Source organism: Entelurus aequoreus, linkage group LG20, assembly GCF_033978785.1.
Source record: "Entelurus aequoreus isolate RoL-2023_Sb linkage group LG20, RoL_Eaeq_v1.1, whole genome shotgun sequence".
NCBI lineage: Eukaryota > Metazoa > Chordata > Actinopteri > Syngnathiformes > Syngnathidae > Entelurus > Entelurus aequoreus.
In genome coordinates, this window is record NC_084750.1 from 17,752,189 (window position 1) to 17,772,208 (window position 20,020).

Sequence of the window (20,020 nt, forward strand, 5' to 3'; positions counted from 1 at the left end):
CTATTAAGATACGACGCAATCGGCGCCCATGTTAACTACAGAACCGTAAATTAAAAGGGTTGGCTGAAAAAGCTATAAAGGTACGACGCAATCGACGCCCATGTTAACTACAGAACCGTTAATTAAAAGGGTTGGCTTAAAAAGCTATTAAGGTACGACGCAATCGGCGCCCATGTTAACTACAGAACCGTAAATTAAAAGGGTTGGCTGAAAAAGCTATTAAGGTACGACGCAATCGACGCCCATGTTAACTACAGAACCGTTAATTAAAAGGGTTGGCTTAAAAAGCTATTAAGGTACGACGCAATCGACGCCCATGTTAACTACAGAACCGTTAATTAAAAGGGTTGGCTGAAAAAGCTATTAAGGTACGACGCAATCTGCGCCCATGTTAACTACAGAACCATAACTTAAAAGGGTTGGCTGAAAAAGCTATTAAGGTACGATGCAATCGGCGCCCATGTTAACTACAGAACCGTAACTTAAAAGGGTTGGCTGAAAAAGTTAAGGTACGACGCAATCGGCGCCCATGTTAACTATAGAACCGTAACTTAAAAGGGTTGGCTGAACAGCTATTAAGATACGACGCAATCGGCGCCCATGTTAACTACAGAACCGTAACTTAAAAGGGTTGGCTGAAAAAGCTATTAAGGTACGACGCTATCGGCGCCCATGTTCTTTTTGGACAATTTTGTAGCCGAATACGCCAAATTAATTTCACATGACATAGGCCAACGTATGACTCAGAGTCATATAACTTGGTTTCTTGCACAACAGCTATAAGGTATAATGCAATCGCCGCTCGTGTTGATTACCAAACCGTATCTTAGAACGGTAGGCTGTACAGCTATAAGGTATGATGCAATCAATGCTCGTGACAATCATTGGTACTTTAATCTTTAATCTTAATGTTAATTACCAAATCGTAACTTAAGATGTTTGCTGAACATCTATAAGCTATGATGCAATAGCTGCCCATGTTAATTACCAAACCGTAACTTAGAATGGTTGTTGAACAATTATAAGGTATTGCACTTGCTAACAAGTTACAGACTTATTTCCTAAATGTTGTGACTTGTGTAAATGGTAAAAGTAAATGTAATGAATAGAAGGAATTATTGAATTAAATGCCAATTCAATTTCAATTGGTTTTTTTTATATATAGCATAGCATGCACAGACACACAAACATGTTGCCAATATACACAGAAATGTGTTGATTGTGAGTAAGTAACACAAACATTTGTTACTAAAACCTACACATTTACTTTGTTAATATAAGTAACAAAGTTAATGTGTTAAAATGAACAAAAATTGAGTTGTCCCCCTCTGGACATTGAGATGTGTAAAAAAAACAACACAAATTGTGTTATTTCCAACACATTCATTTTAAGAGTGTAGTTTCAACAACTTGAAAATGATCCCTTTAAAGTACACTTATTAAAGATTTTAAAAAGTGTTTCTGACTGCTACTAACCACAACTAATTATGCGTTAAGTAGATAGTTAAGTAGGGGAAAAATGTGAATAATCACGATTAAATAATTGAATCTTTTAACAGCCCGAGCATGTGTGTGTAAAAGTGTTTTGTGTTTATTTTGTGTTGAGCTGTTTAAAAAAGAAGAACTTTTAACAAACATTTGCATAGAGCAAACAAATTGCTCTGTCACATGTTGATAGTGTCAACAACTTGAAAATGATCCATCTAAAGTGCACTTATTAAAGATGAAAAAAACTATCATCTATCTGCGATTAATCGCGATTACGTACCTTAATCGTTTGACAGCCCTAGTATGTACATATGCATGTGTGTGTCTGTAAAAGTGTTTTGTGTCCTTTTTGTGTTGAGCTGTGTAAAAAAGCAGAACTTTAAATAAACATTTGCATAAAGCCAACAAATTGTCCTGTCATATGTTGATAGAATTAGCTAATTTAATTTTACACTTAAAAGTACACTTATTAAAGATTATTTAAAAAAAAAAAAAACTGCGATTAGTCGCGATTATTTATGAGGGACAAAATGCGATTAATCACAATTAGATACTTAAATTTTACACTTAAAAGTACACTTATCAAAGATTTAAAAAAAATAAAAAATCTGCGATTATTTTCGAGTTAAGTAGGGACAAAATGTGATTAATCACAACTAGATATTGTAATTGTACACTTAAAAATACACTTATTAAAGATTTTTAAAAAAAATCTGTGATTATTTCTGAGTCAAGTAGGGACAAAATGCAATTAATCACAATTAGATATTTTAATTTTACACTTAAGTAAATTTGTTAAAGATTTTTTTTTTAAATCTGCGATTAGTCGCAATTATTTATGAGTTAAGTAGGGACAAAATGCGATTAATCACAATTAGATATTTTAATTGTACACTTAAAAGTACACTTATTAAATAATAAAAAATAATAAAAATATGCGATTAGTTGCAATTATTTCTGAGTTAATTAGGGGCAAAATGCGATTAATCACAATTAGCTATTTTAATTGTACATTTAAAAGTACACTTATTAAAGATAAAAAATAAAAATCTGCGATTATTTCTGACTTAAGTAGGGACAAAATGCTATTCACAATTAGATATTTTAATTTTACACTTAAAAGTACACTTATTAAAGATTTTTTTTAAAATCTGAGATTAGTCGCGATTATTTCTGAGTTAAGTAGAGACAAAATGCAGTTAATCACAATTAGCTATTTTAATTGTACACTTAAAAGTACAATTATTAAAGATAAAAAAAAATCTGCGATTAGTCGTGATTATTTCTGAGTTAAGTAGGGACAAAATGCGATTAATCACAATTACATATTTTAATTGTACACTTGAAAGTAAACCAAACATTTTTTTAAAATATCTGCGATTTGAGTTAAGTAGGGACAAAATGCAATTAATCACAATTAGATATTTAGATTTTACACTTAAAAGTACAATTATTAAAGATTATTTATGAGTTAAGTAGGGACAAAATGCGATTAATCACAATTAGCTATTTTAATTGTGCACTTAAAAGTACACTCATTAAAGATAAAAAAATAAAAATCTGCGATTAGTCGCGATTATTTATGAGATAAGTAGGGACAAAATGTGATTAATCACAATTAGATACTTTAATTGTACACTTAAAAGTACACTTATTAAATATAAAAAAATTAAACAAAATCTGCGATTAGTCGTGATTATTTCTGAGTTAAGTAAGGACAAAATGCGATTAATCACAATTAGCTATTTTAATTGTGCACTTAAAAGTACACTCATTAAAGATTAAAAAAAATCTGCGATTAGTCGCGATTGTTTATGAGATAAGTAGGGACAAAATGTGATTAATCACAATTACATATTTTAATTGTACACTTATTAAATATAAAAAAATTCAACAAAATCTGTGATTAGTCGTGATTATCTCTGAGTTAAGTAAGGACAAAATGCGATTAATCACAATTAGCTATTTTAATTGTGCACTTAAAAGTACACTTATTAAAGATTTTTTAAAAATCTGCGATTAGTCGCGATTATTTATGAGTTAAGTAGGGACAAAATGCGATTAATCACAATTACATATTTTAATTGTACACTTAAAAGTACACTTATTAAATAATAAAAAATAATAAAAATATGCAATTAGTTGCAATTATTTCTGAGTTAATTAGGGACAAAATGCGATTAATCACAATTAGCTATTTTAATTGTACATTTAAAAGTACACTTATTAAAGATAAAAAATTAAAATCTGCGATTATTTCTGACTTAAGTAGGGACAAAATGCTATTCACAATTAGATATTTTAATTTTACACTTAAAAGTACACTTATTAAAGATTTTTTTTAAAATCTGAGATTAGTCGCGATTATTTCTGAGTTAAGTAGAGACAAAATGCAATTAATCACAATTAGCTATTTTAATTGTACACTTAAAAGTACAATTATTAAAGATAAAAAAATCTGCGATTAGTCGTGATTATTTCTGAGTTAAGTAGGGACAAAATGCGATTAATCACAATTACATATTTTAATTGTACACTTGAAAGGAAACCAAACATTTTTTTAAAATATCTGCGATTTGAGTTAAGTAGGGACAAAATGCAATTAATCACAATTAGATATTTAGATTTTACACTTAAAAGTACACTTATTAAAGATTATTTATGAGTTAAGTAGGGACAAAATGCGATTAATCACAATTAGCTATTTTAATTGTGCACTTAAAAGTACACTCATTAAAGATAAAAAAATAAAAATCTGCGATTAGTCGCGATTATTTATGAGATAAATAGGGACAAAATGTGATTAATCACAATTAGATACTTTAATTGTACACTTAAAAGTACACTTATTAAATGTAAAAAAAATTAAACAAAATCTGCGATTAGTCGTGATTATTTCTGAGTTAAGTAAGGACAAAATGCGATTAATCACAATTAGCTATTTTAATTGTGCACTTAAAAGTACACTCATTAAATATTAAAAAAAATCTGCGATTAGTCGCGATTGTTTATGAGATAAGTAGGGACAAAATGTGATTAATCACAATTACATATTTTAATTGTACACTTATTAAATATAAAAAAATTAAACAAAATCTGTGATTAGTCGTGATTATTTCTGAGTTAAGTAAGGACAAAATGCGATTAATCACAATTAGCTATTTTAATTGTGCACTTAAAAGTACACTTATTAAAGATTTTTTAAAAATCTGCGATTTGTCGCGATTATTCCTGAGTAAAGTAGGGACAAAATGTGATTAATCACAATTAGATATTTTATTGTTTGACAGCCCTATTATGTAGATACAGAATATGTGTATCACTGACAGTTCACCCTCTTTTGCCGTGGGCGGGACTTCCCCAATAGCCGTATTGTAGCTCCGCCCCCTCGCTTGCATCCAAAGCCACCGACATGAAGCATCACCTTTTCCACGCTTTCCTCGTCACCTTTGACCCGGCGAGTGATTAGCGTACATTTCCACATGATAGCAATGTGATCTTACGGGCGGTTGCGAGGTGACGGTGTTTGCAGAGCGGGCGGAGAAAGCACATTCGTGTCCAGAAGCTTTATTAAACTTCCGGAGCGTGAAGGCTGGGACTGGATATAATGACACCTGCAGTCTGGGATGTAATGACACCTGCAGTCTGAGGGACGGAAGAAGCGCCGCAGAGCGATGGAGAGACATATGTCTGACTTTTGACGCTGGTCAGGTAGGCCTGATGTTTACAACTATTATTTTATTGGACTTTATATGCAGTATTTGCCCCCTTGCTTATTGTTTTTAGCAATGAAGCAGTAAGAAATGGAGGGATGGAATTTGAAAAAAAAATAGCTTCTGAAACAGATTTTTTTTCAAAGTGCCATGTAAAATGTCAATGAGGGCGCTTCTAAAAAGGTATTCACAGCCCCTTCCTGCTCCATCACTGATAAAAAAAATAAAATAACAGAGCAGTGGTAATGCACTGGCACTCATACTGGGTCCCAGGTGATGTTTTAATTATGTTCAAATGTTTTTTTCACAAAAAGAAAATAACTAATTACGATTTTTCCCCGTTTTGGTTCAAAACATGCATCAAATTAAAGTTTCAAGTTTGATTAAAAAGGTATAAAAGTTGCATATAAATAAAAAAGTGTGAAAAATGAAGGGGGCCTCAAACTGTAGCCCTAATCCTAATCCTGTATATGGTCTTGTGTACACTACAGTACTAAATTTTGTAGTCTAACTCGTGCTATAAAATGTTTTTTTTTTGTTTTTTTGATCAGATTAATCACACTTCTGAATGTGGACTAATCATGATTAATCACACTTGAATTTGGATTAATCGTAATTAGTCACTTTTTCAAATTTGGATTAAATATGAATAACACTTTCAATTTTGCATTTGGATTAATCGTAGTCAATCACACTTTTGAATGTGGATTAATCATAATTAATCACACTTGAATTTGGATAAATCATGATTAGCCAATTTTCAAATTTGGATTACATATGAATAATAACACAAAATTTTGCATTTGGATTAATCGTAGTCAATCGCACTTTGGGATGTGGATTAATCATGATTAATCAGTTGAATTTGGATTAATCATAATTAGTAACGTTTTCAAATTTGGATTGAATATGAGTAATAACTCAGTTTTGCATTTGGATTAATCGTAGTCAATCACACTTTTGAATGTAGACTAACCATGATTAATCACACTTGAATTTTGGATTAATCATGATTACCTACTTTTTCAAATTAAGATTAAATATGAATAATAAAACTCTCAATTTTGCATTTGATTAATCGTAGTCAATCACACTTTTGAATGTGGATTAATCATGATTAATCACACTTGAATTTGGATTAATCGTAATTAGTCACCTTTTCAAGTTTGGATTAAATATGAATAATAACACTTTCAATTTGGCATTTGGATTAATCATAGTCACACTTTTGAATGTGGATTAATCACACTTGAATTTGGATTAATCATAATTAGTAAATTTTCAATTTTGGATTAAATATGAATAATAACACTACATTTTGCATTTGGATTAATTGTGGTCGATCACACTTTTGAATGTGGACTAATCATGCTTAATCACACTTGAGTTTGGATTAATCACACTTGAGTTTGGATTAATCATGATTAGTCACTTTTTAAAATGTGGATTACATATGAATAATAGCACCCAATTTTGCATTTGGATTAATCGTAGTCAATCACACTTTTGAATGTGGATTAATCATGATTAATCACACTTGAATTTGGATTAATCAGTCACTTTTTCAAATTTAGATTAAATATGAATAACACTTTCAATTTTGCATTTGGATTAATCGTAATTAGTCACTTTTTCAAATTTAGATTAAATATGAATAATAACACTCAATTTTGCATTTGGATTAATCATAGTAAATCACACTTTTGAATGTGGATTAATCACTTCAATTTGGATTAATCATGATTAGCCACTTTTTCAAATGTGGATTAAATATGAATAATAACACTCAATTTTGCATTTGGATTCATAGTCAATCACACTTTTGAATGTGGATTAATCACACTTAGAATTTGGATTAATCATGATTACTCCCTTTTTTAAATGTGGATTACATATGAATAATAACACCCAATTTTGCATTTGGATTCATTTTAGGCAATCACACTTTTAAATGTGGATTAATCATGATTAATCACACTCGGATTTGGATTAATCGTAATTAGTCACTTTTTCAAATTTGGATGAAATATGAATAACACTTTCCATTTTGCATTTGGATTAATCGTAGTCAATCACACTTTTTGAATGTGGATTAATCATAATTAATCAGTTGAATTTGGATTAATCATGATTAGTCACTTTTTCAAATTTGGATTAAATATGAATAATGACACTCAATTTTGCATTTGGATTAAGCATAGTCAATCACACTTTTGAATGTGGATTAATCATGATTAATCACACTTGGAATTTGGATTAATCATGATTAGTCCCTTTTTTAAATGTGGATTACATATGAATAATAACACCCAATTTTGCATTTGGATTCATTTTAGGCAATCACACTTTTAAATGTGGATTAATCATGATTAATCACACTCGGATTTGGATTAATCGTAATTAGTCACTTTTGCAAATTTGGATTAAATATGAATAACAACACTTTCCATTTTGCATTTGGATTAATCGTAGTCAATCACACTTTTTGAATGTGGATTAATCACACTTAAATTTGGATTAATCATGATTAGCCAATCTTAAAATTTGGATTACATATGAATAATAACACTAAATTTTGCATTTGGATTAATCGTTGTCAATCACACTTTGGAATGTGGATTAATCATAATTAATCAGTCGAATTTGGATTAATTATGATTAGTCACTTTTTCAAATTAGGATTAAATATGAATAATGACACTCAATCTTGCATTTGGATTAATCGTAGTCAATCACACTTTTGAATGTGGATTAATCATGATTAATTACACTAGGAATTTGGATTAATCATGATTAGTCACTTTTTTAAATATGGATTACATATGAATAATAACACCCAATTTTGCATTTGGATTCATTTTAGGCAATCACACTTTTAAATGTGGATTAATCGTGATTAATCCCATTCGAATTTGGATTAATCGTCATTAGTCACTTTTTCAAATTTGGATTAAATATGAATAATAACACTTTCCATTTTGCATTTAGATTAATCGTAGTCAATCACACTTTTGAATGTGGATTAATCACACTTAAATTTGGATTAATCATGATTAGCCAATTTTAAAATTTGGATTACATATGAATAACACTAAATTTTGCATTTGGATTAATCGTTGTCAATCACACTTTGGAATGTGGATTAATCATAATTAATCAGTTGAATTTGGATTAATCATGATTAGTCACTTTTTCAAATTTGGATTAAATATGAATAATGGCACTCAATTTTGCATTTGGATTAAGCATAGTCAATCACACTTTTGAATGTGGATTAATCATGATTAATCACACTTGGAATTTGGATTAATCATGATTAGTCCCTTTTTTAAATGTGGATTACATATGAATAATAACACCCAATTTTGCATTTGGATTCATTTTAGGCAATCACACTTTTAAATGTGGATTAATCATGATTAATCACACTCGAATTTGGATTAATCGTAATTAGTCACTTTTGCAAATTTGGATTAAATATGAATAATAACACTTTCCATTTTGCATTTGTATTAATCGTAGTCAATCACACTTTTTGAATGTGGATTAATCCCACTTGAATTTGGATTAATCATGATTAGCCTATCTTAAAATTTGGATTACATATGAATAATAACACTAAATTTTGCATTTGGATTAATCGTTGTCAATCACACTTCGGAATGTGGATTAATCATAATTAATCAGTTGAATTTGGATTAATCATGATTAGTCACTTTTTAAAATGTGGATTACATATGAATAATAGCACCCAATTTTGCATTTGGATTAATCGTAGTCAATCACACTTTTGAATGTGGATTAATCATGATTAATCACACTTGAATTTGGATTAATCATAGTCACTTTTTCAAATTTAGATTAAATATGAATAACACTTTCAATTTTGCATTTGGATTAATCGTAATTAGTCACTTTTTCAAATTTAGATTAAATATGAATAATAACACTCAATTTTGCATTTGGATTAATCATAGTAAATCACACTTTTGAATGTGGATTAATCACTTGAATTTGGATTAATCATGATTAGCCACTTTTTCAAATGTGGATTAAATATGAATAATAACACTCAATTTTGCATTTGGATTCATTTTAGGCAATCACACTTTTAAATGTGGATTATTCGTGATTAATCACACTCGAATTTGGATTAATTGTAATTAGTCACTTTTTCAAATTTGGATTAAATATGAATAATAACACTTTCCATTTTGCATTTGTATTAATCGTAGTCAATCACACTTTTTGAATGTGGATTAATCACACTTAAATTTGGATTAGTCATGATTAGCCAATTTTAAAATTTGGATTACATATGAATAATAAATTTGGATTAATCATGATTAGCCAATTTTAAAATTTGGATTACATATGAATAATAACACTAAATTTTGCATTTGGATTAATCGTTGTCAATCACACTTTGGAATGTGGATTAATCATAATTAATCAGTTGAATTTGGATTAATCATGATTAGTCACTTTTTCAAATTTGGATTAAATATGAATAATGACACTCAATTTTGCATTTGGATTAAGCATAGTCAATCACACTTTTGAATGTGGATTAATCATGATTAATCACACTTGGAATTTGGATTAATCATGATTAGTCCCTTTTTTAAATGTGGATTACATATGAATAATAAAACCCAATTTTGCATTTGGATTCATTTTAGGCAATCACACTTAAATGTGGATTAATCATGATTAATCACACTCGAATTTGGATTAATCGCAATTAGTCACTTTTGCAAATTTGGATTAAATATGAATAATAACACTTTCCATTTTGCATTTGTATTAATCGTAGTCAATCACACTTTTTGAATGTGGATTAATCATAATCAGTTGAATTTGGATTAATCATGATTAGTCACTTTTTAAAATGTGGATTACATATGAATAATAGCACCCAATTTTGCATTTGGATTAATCGTAGTCAATCACACTTTTGAATGTGGATTAATCATGATTAATCACACTTGAATTTGGATTAATCATAGTCACTTTTTCAAATTTAGATTAAATATGAATAACACTTTCAATTTTGCATTTGGATTCATCGTAATTAGTCACTTTTTCAAATTTAGATTAAATATGAATAATAACACTCAATTTTGCATTTGGATTAATCATAGTAAATCACACTTTTGAATGTGGATTAATCACTTGAATTTGGATTAATCATGATTAGCCACTTTTTCAAATGTGGATTAAATAGCCACTTTTTCAAATGTGGATTAAATATGAATAATAACACTCAATTTTGCATTTGGATTCATTTTAGGCAATCACACTTTTAAATGTGGATTAATTGTTATTAATCACACTCGAATTTGGATTAATTGTAATTAGTCACTTTTTCAAATTTGGATTAAATATGAATAATAACACTTTCCATTTTGCATTTGTATTAATCGTAGTCAATCACACTTTTTGAATGTGGATTAATCATAATTAATCAGTTGAATTTGGATTAATCATGATTAGTCACTTTTAAAAATGTGGATTACATATGAATAATAGCACCCAATTTTGCATTTGGATTAATCGTAGTCAATCACACTTTTGAATGTGGATTAATCATGATTAATCACACTTGAATTTGGATTAATCATAGTCACGTTTTCAAATTTAGATTAAATATGAATAACACTTTCAATTTTGCATTTGGATTAATCGTAATTAGTCACTTTTTCAAATTTAGATTAAATATGAATTATAACACTCAATTTTGCATTTGGATTAATCATAGTAAATCACACTTTTGAATGTGGATTAATCACTTGAATTTGGATTAATCATGATTAGCCACTTTTTCAAATGTGGATTAAATATGAATAATAACACTCAATTTTGCATTTGGATTCATTTTAGGCAATCACACTTTTAAATGTGGATTAATCGTGATTAATCACACTCGAATTTGGATTAATCGTAATTAGTCACTTTTTCAAATTTGGATTAAATATGAATAATAACACTTTCCATTTTGCATTTGGATTAATCGTAGTCAATCACACTTTTTGAATGTGGATTAATCACACTTAAATTTGGATTAATCATGATTAGCCAATTTTAAAATTTGGATTACATATGAATAATAACACTAAATTTTGCATTTGGATCAATCGTTGTCAACCACACTTTGGAATGTGGATTAATCATAATTAATCAGTTGAATTTGGATTAATCATGATTAGTCACTTTTTCAAATTTGGATTAAATATGAATAATGACACTCAATTTTGCATTTGGATTAATCGTAGTCAATCACACTTTTGAATGTGGATTAATCATGATTAATCACACTTGGAATTTGGATTAATCATGATTAGTCCCTTTTTTAAATGTGGATTACATATGAATAATAACACCCAATTTTGCATTTGGATTCATTTTAGGCAATCACACTTTTAAATGTGGATTAATCATGATTAATCACACTCGAATTTGGATTAATCGTAATTAATCAGTTGAATTTGGATTAATCATGATTAGTCACTTTTTCAAATTTGGATTAAATATGAATAATGACACTCAATTTTGCATTTGGATTAAGCATAGTCAATCACACTTTTGAATGTGGATTAATCATGATTAATCACACTTGGAATTTGGATTAATCATGATTAGTCCCTTTTTTAAATGTGGATTACATATGAATAATAACACCCAATTTTGCATTTGGATTCATTTTAGGCAATCACACTTTTAAATGTGGATTAATCATGATTAATCACACTCGAATTTGGATTAATCGCAATTAGTCACTTTTGCAAATTTGGATTAAATATGAATAATAACACTTTCCATTTTGCATTTGTATTAATCGTAGTCAATTACACTTTTTGAATGTGGATTAATCATAATTAATCAGTTGAATTTGGATTAATCATGATTAGTCACTTTTTAAAATGTGGATTACATATGAATAATAGCACCCAATTTTGCATTTGGATTAATCGTAGTCAATCACACTTTTGAATGTGGATTAATCATGATTAATCACACTTGAATTTGGATTAATCATAGTCACTTTTTCAAATTTAGATTAAATATGAATAACACTTTCAATTTTGCATTTGGATTAATCGTAATTAGTCACTTTTTCAAATTTAGATTAAATATGAATAATAACACTCAATTTTGCATTTGGATTAATCATAGTAAATCACACTTTTGAATGTGGATTAATCACTTGAATTTGGATTAATCATGATTAGCCACTTTTTCAAATGTGGATTAAATATGAATAATAACACTCAATTTTGCATTTGGATTCATTTTAGGCAATCACACTTTTAAATGTGGATTAATCGTGATTAATCACACTCGAATTTGGATTAATTGTAATTAGTCACTTTTTCAAATTTGGATTAAATATGAATAAAAACACTTTCCATTTTGCATTTGTATTAATCGTAGTCAATCACACTTTTTGAATGTGGATTAATCACACTTAAATTTGGATTAGTCATGATTAGCCAATCTTAAAATTTGGATTACATATGAATAATAACACTAAATTTTGCATTTGGATTAATTGTTGTCAATCACACTTTGGAATGTGGATTAATGATGATTAATAAATTGAATTTGGATTAATCATGATTAGTCACTTTTTCAAATTTGGATTAAATATGAATAATATTCAATTTTGCATTTGGAATATCGTAGTTTTTTTCAATTTACAGTAATAAGCTGTAAAGAACAGAATTTTTTTATTTTTTATAATTAATTTAATGGGTAGTTTGCTGTAAAGTTAAGTATTTTTATTTAGACAAAAAAATGTTTGGAAAGTATGATAATAAACTAATATTTGTTGCAATAATGGATACTATTAAAGTTTAAAAGGTTGGAAATTTCAAGCAGTACATATATTTGTCACAATTTTAAAAAATGAATTACATTTAGTGATAAAATATGAAGTACTTTGACACACATTTGCAGGCCAGATAAAATGATGCAGGCCAGATAAAATGCGGCCCCCGGGCTTTGAGTTTGACCCCCGCGCTCTAGACGCTAACGGCTGTGTCCTTCAGTGTGTCAGTGAGCGCCATGCTGCAGCTTCTGCTGTCGGTCTACATCTTCACCTTCCTGATGGGGGTCCCCGCCAACGCCCTGGCCTTCTGGACCTTCTGCCACAAGGTGCGCACCAGGGCGGCGCCCATAGACATCCTGCTCCTCAACCTCACCATCTCCGACCTCATCTTCCTGGCCTTCCTGCCCTTCAAGATGAAGGAGGCCTCCGACAACATGGCCTGGGTGCTGCCCTTCCCCCTCTGCCCCTTCACCGGCTTCGTCTTCTACGTCACCATCTACAACAGCACCCTGATGCTCACCGCCGTGGGCGTGGAGCGCTACTTGGGCGTGGTCTACCCGCTCAGGTACGCCCTGTGCCGCCGGCCTCGCTACGCCGTGGTGGCCTGCGTGGTCTTCTGGGCGGTGACCTCCATCAACCTGAGCGTGGTCTACATCATGCCGTACGCCCAGTGGGGCGGCGCCGAGCCCCCGCCCACTTGCTACATGAACTTCACGGAGGCCGAGCTGAGAATTCTCCTTCCTCTCCGCCTGGAGCTGTTCTTGGTGCTCTTCTGCATCCCCTTCGTCATCTGCTGCTTCTGCTACGTCAACTTCATCCTGGTGCTGTCTCGCCTGCCCAACATCAGCCGGCGAAGACGACTACGCGCCATAGGGCTGGCCCTGGGGACCCTGGTCGTGTTCGCCGTCTGCTTCGGGCCCTACAACGCCTCCCACGTGGTGGGCTTCGTGCGCTTTGAGAGCGAGGAGTGGCGGAACGTGGCGTTGCTGTCCAGCACCCTCAACGCCTGCCTGGACCCCTTTATTTTCTACTTCTCCTCGGCCGCCGTCAGGAGCATGATGAAGCGCTGCTTGAAGAACGTGGTGGCCAAGATGCACATCCTGAAGTGGGGATGAAGTCCAAACTTGCTCCCAAATCTTTCACTGGCTTTTGACACTGCTTATTTATTCTCTTATTTATTCACTGGTCGCTTTTTATTGTGCTTTATTTTGAAATCCACTTTTAACTGTCATTTAATTTGTGTTTTAGATTTACTTTGTTGCTTTTTGTGGATTCGGATCCTTTTTATTTTTTTTTTAATGTTTATATGTACCATATTTTTCGGACTATAAGGCGCACTTAAAACCCTTCCATCTCCTCAAAACTCGACAGTGCGCCTTATAACCCGGTGCGCCTAACGTACGGAATAATTGTGGTTGTGCTTAACGGCTTCAAAGCTATTTTATTTGGTACATGGTGTAATGATAAGTGGGACCAGTAGATGGCAGTCGCACATAAGAGATAGGTGTAGACTGCAATATGATGGCAGTCACACATAAGAGATATGTTATTGCCATCATATTGCAGTCTACACGTATCTCTTTTGTGTGACTGTCATCATATTGCAGTCTACACATGTATCTCTTATGTTTGACTGCCATCATATTGCAGTCTACACATGTATCTCTTATGTTTGACTGCAGTCACATAAGAGATAGGTGTAGACTGCAATATGATGGCAGTCACACATAAGAGATATGTTATTGCCATCATATTGCAGTCTACACGTATCTCTTTTGTGTGACTGTCATCATATTGCAGTCTACACATGTATCTCTTATGTTTGACTGCCATCATATTGCAGTCTACAAATGTATCTCTTATGTTTGACTGCAGTCACATAAGAGATAGGTGTAGATTGCAATATGATGGCAGTCACACATAAGAGATATGTGACTGCCATCATATTGCAGTCTACACGTATCTCTTTTGTGTGACTGCCATCATATTGCAGTCTACACATGTATCTCCTATGTTTGACTGCCATCATATTGCAGTCCACACATGTATCTCTTATGTTTGACTGCAGTCACATAAGAGATAGGTGTAGACTGCAAAATGATGGCAGTCACACATAAGAGATATGTGACTGCCATCATATTGCAGTCTACACATGTATCTCTTATGTTTGACTGCCATCATATTGCAGGTCTACACATGTATCTTATTCTTGACTGCCATCATATTGCAGTCTGCACATGTATCTCTTATGTTTGACTGCAGTCACATAAGAGATAGGTGTAGACTGCAAAATGATGGCAGTCACACATAAGAGATATGTGACTGCCATCATATTGGAGTCTACACGTATCTCTTTTGTGTCTGCCATCATATTGCAGTCTACACGTATCTCTTATGTTTGACTGCCATCATATTGCAGTCTACACATGTATCTCTTATTTTTGACTGCAGTCACAAGAGATACATGTGTAGACTGCAATATGATGGCAGTCACACATAAGAGATATGTGACTGCCATCATATTGCAGTCTACACATGTATCTCTTATGTTTGACTGCCATCATATTGCAGTCTACACATGTATCTCTTATTCTTGACTGCCATCATATTGCAGTCTACACATGTATCTCTTATTCTTGACTGCCATCATATTGCAGTCTACACATGTATCTCTTATGTTTGACTGCAGTCACATAAGAGATACATGTGTAGACTGCAATATGATGGCAGTCACACATAAGAGATATGTGACTGCCATCATATTGCAGTCTACACGTATCTCTTATGTTTGACTGCCATCATATTGCAGTCTACACATGTATCTCTTATGTTTGACTGCCATCATATTGCAGTCTACATGTATCTCTTATGTTTGACTGCCATCATATTGCAGTCTACACATGTATCTCTTATGTTTGACTGCCATCATATTGCAGTCTACACACTTATCTCTTATGTTTGACTGCAGTCACATAAGAGATAGGTGTAGACTGCAATATGATGGCAGTCACACAAGAGATATGTGACTGCCATCATATTGCAGTCTACACCTATCTCTTAGGTGTAGACTGCAATATGATGGCAGTCACACAAGAGATAGGTGTAGACTGCAATATGATGGCAGTCACACAAGCGATAGGTGTAGACTGCAATATGATGGCAGTCACACAAGCGATGTGTAGACTGCAATATGATGGCAGTCACACAAGCGATATGTGTAGACTGCAATATGATGGCAGTCAAACATAAGAGATACATGGAGATTGCAATATGACTCAAGTAAACACCAACATGTTATATGTTCCTTGGAAAATATAGAACATTACACACGGCGCTCAAAAATCTATCAAAATGTTTTAGTAGGACTTTGGTAAGCTATGAAGCCACACCCAACTTGGGAGTATTATTATGGTGTGTGTATAAGGTAAGATATTATCTGCCGTTTTGTTTCATTTTTTTTTTTAGTAGTGCACATACAATGTAAAAACAGCAACAAATAAAAGTCCAGTTCAGCACCGCTGTGCAACTTTAATATTGACTATACACACACACTTACTCTTCGGACACAAAAGGGACTTTTTTTTTTACTTTTAATGATTGAAAATTTTAACTTCTGATTTCCTGTATATTTGATATTAAGTTCTTATTTTTTAGGGTTTTTCTATGTATTATTATTGTTATGTATTATTCTGTACTTTTATACAACACTTTACACACTAAGGGCATTGCTCGTACAGAAGAAGGACTTAATCAGGAAAAGCATAAGTTTTGGTTAGGCTGTTGAAAAAGAAATAAATATCCCAATCACAATTCTCAATTATACTGATTCAAAATAGATTAAAAAAAAATAATCAATTAAAAAATATATATATCTAAGAATAAATCTTTTAAAAGTAAAAAAATATATTTATTTTCTTAATTATCAAAAATTTATTTTGCAATTTTTCTTAAATTTCTTGATTCTTTGCATTTTTGTATCTTTTACAATGTTTTTGTATTGATTCTCCAAGGATTGTTTTTCTATGTACTTTTGACTCTTAAATGTAAAATTAAAAAAAAAAACGTGCATATCATACTTCGGAGCTTTTGTAACCGGTTTTGAAAACGTTCATTACAATTTTTATACCAAATATTGCAAAAATCGATTTGAATGGTGAGTTTTTGTTCGTGAGTTATAATGCTCGACACCATGTGACTCCAGTCAACCAATAAGACAGTGATAATCATAAAATGCTGCAACCATACCTTTGTGTAGGAGAATTGAGAATTACCCTATTTTTCCGACTATAAGTCGCAGTTTTTTTTCATAGTTTGGCCGGGGGTGCGACTTATACTCAGAAGCGACTTATGTGTGAAATTATTAACACATTAGCGTAAAATATCAAATAATATTATTTAGCTCGTTCACGTAAGAGACTAGACGTATAAGATTTCATGGGATTTAGCGATTAGGAGTGACAGATTGTTTGGTAAACGTATAGCATGTTCTATATGTTATAGTTATTTGAATGACTCTTACCATAATGTTACGTTAACATACCAGGCACGTTCTCAGTTGGTTATTTATGCCTCATATAACTTACACAACACTTTAGTCAAAAAACCAAACCGCGCTCTAGCGCCCCCTAGGAAAAAACAAAAACAAACTGCCTGTAACTCCCACTAGGAAGGTCGTAGAGACATGAAACAAAAACCTCTATGTAGGTCTCACTTAGACCTACATTTCATAATTTCACATCCTCGGGCAAAAACCAACAGGAAGTTGGCAATTTCCCCTTCGAGACAAAAAATGACTAAAAACACTCATTTTTGCCTCTTTGAGCTGTAATTTGACCCGCTTAAAATACTTCAAAACTCACCAAACTTTTCACACACACATCGGGACTGGTGGAAATTGCGATCTAAAAAAAAAAAACGAACCCCAAAACTCAAAATTGCGCTCTAGCGCAACTTTTGAATAAAACAGAGACAAAACTGCTCCTCAGAGGAGAAAACAGACAAAACTGCTTGTAACTTCCGGTAGGAACGTCTTAGAGACATGAAACGAAAACCTCTATGTAGGTCTCACTTAGACCTACATTTCATAGATTGACACCCTTCAGCAAAAATCAACAGGAAGTTTGCAATCCCTCCTTCAAAACTAAATTTTTGTTAAAACCGGTCACCAAACATCAAACATTATCTCCTCTGAGCGCGTTTGTCGTTTCGGCTTCAAACTACTACAGGAGAGAGATTGAACCCTTCTGATTGACGGATACTCAAAGAGTTTGGATAAGCGCTACGGTTTTGATTTTACGAGCCTTCAAAGAACCGCTGCGCTGATAATGCTGCTGTGATTTTACGAGCCTTAATAGAACCACTGTACCACTGCGCTGATGTCAACAAAAGTATTGGGACACTTAGGACTAACAGTAGACAAAAGTTTTTGGACACTTAGGACTAGCACCTGCCAAATATTCGGGCCCGACCAACGCTGCTTGCAGCTTTAATTTTAAATTGCCTTTCAAATGTCTATTCTTGGTGTTAGGTTTTATCAAATACATTTCCCAAAAAAATGCGACTTATACTCCAGTGCGACTTATGTTTTTTTCCTTCTTTATTATGCATTTTCGGCCGCTGCGACTTATACTCCGGAGCGACTTATACTCCGAAAAATACAGTATGCTTTGGATCATGAGCACCCCAAGAATGATAGTATGTACATAAATTATAAAGAATAGGATAAAGAGTAGGCTATAAATAACATCCGTAAATGGGTACATTATAAATACAATGTTCTCCTGTAATGCAAATAGAAGAGAAATATGTTAATATATTAGCTATACAGTTTAGTGATGGTTATGGTTTTATATTATTTTGTTGAGGTTTTAAAAAAAAAAAAAAGTTTAGTCTGCCTATTTCTATTTTATGTACAAACCCCGTTTCCATACGAGTTGGGAAATTGTGTTAGATGTAAATATAAAAGGAATACAATGATTTGCAAATCCTTTTCAAGCCATATTCAATTGAATGCACTACAAAGACAACATATTTGATGTTCAAACTCATAAACTTTATTTATTTTTTGCAAATAATTAGAATTTCATGGCTGCAACACGTGCCAAAGTAGTTGGGAAAGGGCATGTTCACCACTGTGTTACATGGCCTTTCCTTTTAACAACACTCAGTAAACGATTGGGAACTGAGGAAACTCATTGTTGAAGCTTTGAAAGTGGAATTCTTTCCCATTCTTCTTTTATGTAGAGCTTCAGTCGTTCAACAGTCCGGGGTCTCCGCTGTCGTATTTTACGCTTCATAATGCGCCACACATTTTCGATGGGAGACAGGTCTGGACTGCAGGCGGGCCAGGAAAGTACCCGCACTCTTTTTTTTACGAAGCCACGCTGTTGTAACACGTGCTGAATGTGGCTTGGCATTGTCTTGCTGAAATAAGCAGGGGCGTCCATGAAAAAGACGGCGCTTAGATGCCAGCATATGTTGTTCCAAAACCTGTATGTACCTTTCAGCATTAATGGTGCCTTCACAGATGTGTAATTTACCCATGTCTTGGGCACTAATGCACCCCCATACCATCACACATGCTGGCTTTTCAACTTTGCGTCGATAACAGTCTGGATGGTTCGCTTCCCCTTTGGTCCGGATGACACGATGTTGAATATTTCCAAAAACAATTTGAAATGTGGACTCGTCAGACCACAGAACACTTTTACACTTTGCATCAGTCCATCTTAGATGATCTCGGGCCCAGAGAAGCCAGCGGCGTTCCTGGGTGTTGTTGATAAATGGCTTTCGCTTTGCATAGTAGAGCTTTAACTTGCACTTACAGATGTAGCGACAAACTGTATTTAGTGACAGTGGTTTTCTGAAGTGTTCCTGAGCCTATGTGGTGATATCCTTTAGAGATTGATGTTGGTTTTTGATACAGTGCCGTCTGAGGGATCGAAGGTCACGGGCATTAAATGTTGGTTTTCGGCCTTGCCGCTTACGT

At 32.7% G+C, this 20,020-nt stretch overlaps 1 protein-coding gene across 1 annotated transcript; it reads left to right on the plus strand.

The window, feature by feature from the left end:
- The first annotated feature begins 13,247 nt into the window (after positions 1 to 13,247).
- On the plus strand, positions 13,248 to 14,173 carry LOC133635609 (free fatty acid receptor 3-like). Its single transcript, XM_062028837.1, has one exon. It carries the CDS (start codon positions 13,269 to 13,271, stop codon positions 14,145 to 14,147), a length of 879 nt encoding a protein of 292 aa, XP_061884821.1. The 5' UTR covers positions 13,248 to 13,268; the 3' UTR covers positions 14,148 to 14,173.
- Positions 14,174 to 20,020: the final 5,847 nt, after the last annotated feature.

What these genes read in the sequence shown, in the direction of transcription:
- LOC133635609 (XM_062028837.1), top strand. Translation starts at nt 13,269, where the DNA reads ATGCTGCAGCTTCTGCTGTCGGTCTACATCTTCACCTTCCTGATGGGG.